Here is a 5726-nt window from a genome sequence, read left to right as displayed (position 1 = left end):
ATTCTAACTTTCATTTTTGCTACTTCAGTATTTACTAAGAATGTTTTTTTCCCTTAAACGTCTCACTTTTCACTAATTATAGTAGTAAATAAAGGGTGGATTTGAAAAACCAACAAAGAGTATCTTTTTTCTAAAAACGTCAAATATTAAACAATTTTATTTGATTAACACGACTACTATATTTGGAAGAGGAAGCAGTGTGCTGACAAATTATAATAAGAATATAAGCAATACTAATAAAGGTTCTAAATTTGTGATAGAGTGGTAAGTATTGTATCTCCTTAATTAATAGGTCTCAAATTTGAGTTTAGTTAAACTTCAATGTAAGTATCTTACGTCGAGTGGGAAACAAAGAAAAGAATAACCAATAAAATGGCTAAGGGATGTTTTCTTATCCAAAGTGAGAATTTTCAACATGAATTCGAATTTAGTCGAGCTTTGAATTTTTAATATAATGTGGCGATATAAGAAAAACAATAAAATGGCTAAGGGATGTTCTTTCTCAATGTGAAATCTTTCAATGTTAATCTGAATACAAGCATATACTCCAGTATAATATGAATATTAAACAGCAACTGGAATAAAAAAAAGATTAACCAATAAATGACTAAGGAATGTTTTTTTCCGTATTTTTTTCTCTTTCTATTTTCTTCGAGAGACATTTAAACTCTTTTAATGGGATAAATTTAAAATTGAAGTTCTTCAATTTTTGAAATTTAAGAATTACAAAGTTAAATATGTATAAACTTACTAAATTCTATCGAATTAACTATAATTAAAGTGACTATTGTCATTTGAATTTAATCTTTTTTTCGAATGGAACGGTAAAAAAGGCGGAGGATAAAAGTTGGCAAAGCCCAAGCCTACGATATAAATTTAATTATCGGATTGTAATTTTATTTGAATTTAAAATTTTCATTTGTTTTCTATAATTTGTTTAAATATGTTATAATTTTTTATTATATATTATGGCTATTAACTATATTATATAACATAATAACAAACAAAAAAATATATTTCTAAAAATATTTAGACAAATTTTTTTTTATCATCCTTCTTTAAATTAAGATATAAATTTCATCAACAAACTATTAATTCATCTGTATGGAGTATTATCATTCAATTTAACCATTACCAAATCTAATTTTTTTAAAATAGATCTCTAAACAATACTATCACAAAAACAATTCTTATCATAAATAATATTCAGATTAACAAAGAATAATAAAACTTTAGTTAAAATTAGTTAATTTTCATTAGATTCAATATCGATATAGACTGTGACATCTATCTTAAAATAAGAAATCTGTATACATCGACAAAAGCACATATGAGATATTATGTATATAAGTAAACAAGTCTTTTACATTAATGACGTAAGTCTAGGCTAAGAACAAACAATATTACTAACGAATTAAGTAATTACACGTATTTAGCGATATTTACTAAGAGTGCTTGTATTGATACTATTTTTATTACGATTCTCCGAAAAATGTGTTTTTTTTGTTCTTTTTTTTTTCTTCCCTCCCTTCCTATAGCCTATTGCTATGCATTCCTTCATTAATTACTTCCCACCTTCCCCTCCCCCTTCTCTCCATCCGTTTCTCATTTTCTAATTTTCTCCACCAAATCCTCTTTCTCAATTCATGCTCATTATATTTCATATTTATTAAATTTTTATATATATATATATGATTTTTCTTCCGTTACGTTTATTTTCTTACAAACATCAACCATAATTCTTGCCTTGTACTATGCTATTCATTTTTTCCTTTATATATAACATCATCCAATTCTTCTTATAAATATAAATATATAACTTCCCAATATTATCATCATTACATTACAATTACAACTACTATTTAAATCATCTATCATCATCATGTACATGTGATTCATTATTTTTTTTCCTTGTTCAAATTTATATATATTAATTAAAGAGATCAATGGAATACGGTGGCGGCGGCGGCGGCGGCGGCGGCGGCGGTGGTGCTTCGTCAAGTGGCGGTGGTGACGCCACAGATGCGTCACGGAAGAAGAAACGTTTCCATCGACATACAGCTCATCAAATTCAAAGCCTTGAATCGTAAGAAATATATTAACTACTACTTTTGAGTATTAATTATAAAAGGAATAATGATAATAATGATTTTTTTTAACTTATATATACTTTACCTAGTCATGTGTAAAAAAATTTCGTTATGTTTTTAAATAGTTGTAGCTAGTAATATGTTTTTTTTTTTTTCAAATTTGTTAATTCCTAGTGGTTTAGCTGAATCGAGTAGTTTTTGCTTAAACCTAAAGTATTTGTGTATGCGAATCCAATTGTTCGCGTTATTCTAAAATTCAGAATTCATGAAATTTTAGATAGTATTGTCAAAAAATAGTACTAATATTTTGGTGTTTTTGTACATTGTTAGTGTGTTCAAGGAATGTCCGCATCCAGATGAGAAAATTAGATTGCAGTTGAGTAGAGATTTGGGTTTGGCTCCTCGTCAAATAAAATTTTGGTTCCAAAATAGGAGGACTCAATTGAAGGTATTCATTTGTTTTGTTTAAAATGAAGTAGTAGTAGTATTACATTATTTTCGTGTTGATGGAGTAATAAACATGAAGTTGTTGATTGTAGAGTCAACATGAGAGAGCAGATAATAGTGCACTTCGATCAGAAAATGATAGAATTCGATGTGAAAACATAGCAATAAGGGAAGCAATCAAGAATGTGATATGTCCATCTTGTGGAGGTCCTCCAGTTACTGAAGACACTTATTTTGATGAACAAAAGTTGAGAATGGAGAATTTGCAACTAAAAGAGGAGGTTGATATCAATTCTTGTTCGTATTCGTTTTTTTTCTCTGTCTCGTTGTGTTTATTTCATTTTCCTTGACATATGTTGTAGCTTGACAAAATTTCAAGCATTGCTGCAAAGTATATGGGGAGGCCTATTTCGCAACTTCCACCAGTGCAACCTGTTCATTTGTCTTCACTTAACTTAATGTCCATGCCTAATTTTGGACTAACTGGTCCTTCACTTGATCTTGATCTTCTCCCTGGAAGTTCGACGAGTACTTATCCAAATTTACCATGTCCTACATTCAACATATCAGACATGGATAAGTCCCTTATGGCTGATATTGCTGGTAATGCCATGGAGGAATTGATTAGGCTTTTACAAACTAACGAACCTTTGTGGACAAAGTCCACAACTGATGGCAGAGATGTACTTGACATCGATAAATACGGCCAGATTTTTCCAAAGGCTAACAGTTCGTTGAAAAATCCAAATGTTCGTGTTGAGGCTTCCAGGCAATCAGGTGTTGTGATAATGAATGGTTTGGCCTTAGTCGACATGTTCATGGATGTGGTTAGTCTATTTTCTCGTTCACATTTCTTTTGTATAGCTTTTAAGTAACCTTAATAGTGAAAATTTTGATCTGTTTCTCATAATTTTGTAGAACAAATGGGTGGAATTCTTTCCTACAATTGTTTCAAAGGCAAGAACACTTGAAGTAATATCATGTGGCATGATGGGCAGTCGGAGTAGTACGTTACAATTGGTAAAAAATATAGTCTTAACTTCATTTTTTTACTTGAATTATATTCATATTGTTGTAGAGGCTGAAATTAGTCCTGATTCCTGCAGATGTATGCAGAACAGCAAGTGCTTTCGCCATTAGTACCAACACGACAATTGTACTTCCTACGGTTTTGTCAGCAGATTGAGACGGGCTCGTGGGCAATTGTTGATGTTTCCTATGATATTACTCAAGAAAATATGTACCCTCCCTCTTCTTGCAAGGTTCATAAGCTCCCATCTGGATGCTTGATACAAGACATGCCCAATGGTTATTCCAAGGTTGTCGAAATGGCTCTAATAAGCTCTATAATACCACATTAGTCGTAGTACTCTAGCTAATTTGTTAATTCTATTGTGGTATAGGTAACTTGGTTGGAACATGTTGAAGTGGAAGAGAAAGGTTCAATTCATAGGCTATATAGAGATCTTATATTTAGTGGTATGGCATTTGGAGCAGAGAGATGGCTTGGTTCTCTTCAAAGATTGTGTGAGAGATATGCCTGTCTAATGGTTAGCGGCAACTCTTCTCGTGAACTTGGAGGAGGTATTCTCAATGAACATATGTTTTTCACTAATTAATACTGTTGCATCAGCTACCCCCCTCTTATAGTCGAGCTTGAGACTAACTATACTTGCAAATATAAGTGCTTAAATACTTGATTTGCTTGAAACTAATTCGCGTGTGATGCAATGGTGGCAGTGATTCCGTCACCAGAAGGGAAGAAAAGCATGATGAAAGTGGCTGAAAGAATGGTGAGCAGTTTCTGTGCCAGCATAAATCCGTCCAATGGACACCAGTGGAACAACATTTCTACATTGGATGAATTTGAAGTTAGAGCCACTCTTCAAAAGTGCACTGATCCTGGCCAGCCCAATGGTGTAGTCATCAGCGCAGCTTCCACTATTTGGCTCCCAGTTCCTCCACAACATGTCTTCAATTTCCTTAGGGATGAAAGGACTCGACCTCAGGTGTGCATAGAAGACCACTTTTTGTTTATTTTGTAGTACATTATAGATTGTTTCTTCCCTCATTGTGTCTATATTTTGCCTTGTTCTAATTCAATTTTTTTATCTTTTGACACAGTGGGATGTTCTTTCCAACCAAAATCCAGTACAAGAGGTAGCTCACATTGCAAATGGCTCTCACCCAGGGAATTCTATCTCTGTGCTCAGGGTAAATTTCCGCAATCCAATCATATACTCCCTCCGTTTCAATTTGTTTGTGCTGCATTCCGTTTTAATACGTCTCAAAACCAGACAAACAAATTGAAACAGACGTAGTACTGTGTTTAACAAATAATGGAATGATTTTGATAACGAGGACAATGTTACATTGTTGCAGGCCTACAACACTAGCCAGAATAACATGTTGATACTTCAAGAAAGCTGCATAGACTCATCAGGTTCACTAGTAGTCTACAGTCCTGTTGATTTACAATCCATCAACATAGCAATGAGTGGTGAAGATACTACCTACATCCCTTTGCTCCCCTCAGGTTTCACAATATCACCAGACGGACGAGGGTCCGACGAGGCATTATCCATGAATAATGGTAGTACTATGAGAGCAGGGGGAGGGGGGTCACTAGTGACAGTAGTGTTCCAGATATTGGTAAGCAGTTTGTCATCATCAGCCAAAATGAGCCCAGAATCAGTAAACACAGTTAATAACCTAATAGGCAACACTATCCACCAAATTAAAGCTGCCTTGAATTGCTCCACTTCCTGATATCCAAATTTTTGAATTTAATTCCTCTCTGCTCCTTCTGCTGCCTGCTTTAAATACACAGTACAGATGAGAAGTTGGATCATGAATTCAATGAGCACAAAAAAAAAAGATCTTATTTGAAGTTAGTTGAAAATTATGAATGCTATATGCTTCTTTTCTTTCTTCATCAATATATAGTCCTGGAACTGACACAATGCCTTAATACATCCATATGCCCCCTGCTCCTACTGCTCCCTGTCAAAAAAGCTTTATTACAACTTTTTAACAATTTCGTTTACAATCCTGGTGCATTAAATCGTCTTTTTTTTTTTTTTATGTTAAGGAGTCAAGATCGAACCATACATGTTTTATTCAGGCAAGAAGTTTGTGTGGTTCGGGTATTGACTTCTACACATGATTTTTTCTTTTTCTTTTGTTAAT

At 33.3% G+C, this 5726-nt stretch overlaps 1 protein-coding gene across 1 annotated transcript; it reads left to right on the top strand.

Annotated features, from left to right (window-relative positions):
- Positions 1 to 1566: 1566 nt before the first annotated feature.
- LOC101246729 (homeobox-leucine zipper protein HDG11-like) lies at positions 1567 to 5495 on the top strand. The gene is made up of 10 exons (XM_004241426.5): positions 1567 to 2086; positions 2421 to 2538; positions 2630 to 2818; positions 2900 to 3364; positions 3456 to 3557; positions 3644 to 3856; positions 3941 to 4121; positions 4278 to 4546; positions 4662 to 4751; positions 4920 to 5495. The coding sequence occupies exons 1-10, from the start codon at positions 1947 to 1949 to the stop codon at positions 5304 to 5306; spliced, it is 2154 nt and encodes a 717-aa protein (XP_004241474.1). The 5' UTR covers positions 1567 to 1946; the 3' UTR covers positions 5307 to 5495.
- The last annotated feature ends 231 nt before the right edge of the window (positions 5496 to 5726 follow it).

The sequence above is a fragment of the Solanum lycopersicum genome, chromosome 6, assembly GCF_036512215.1.
Source record: "Solanum lycopersicum chromosome 6, SLM_r2.1".
Classification (NCBI taxonomy): domain Eukaryota; kingdom Viridiplantae; phylum Streptophyta; class Magnoliopsida; order Solanales; family Solanaceae; genus Solanum; species Solanum lycopersicum.
The sequence above is the reverse complement of the archived record's forward strand: the minus strand, read 5'-3'. Positions and strand labels throughout refer to the sequence as shown.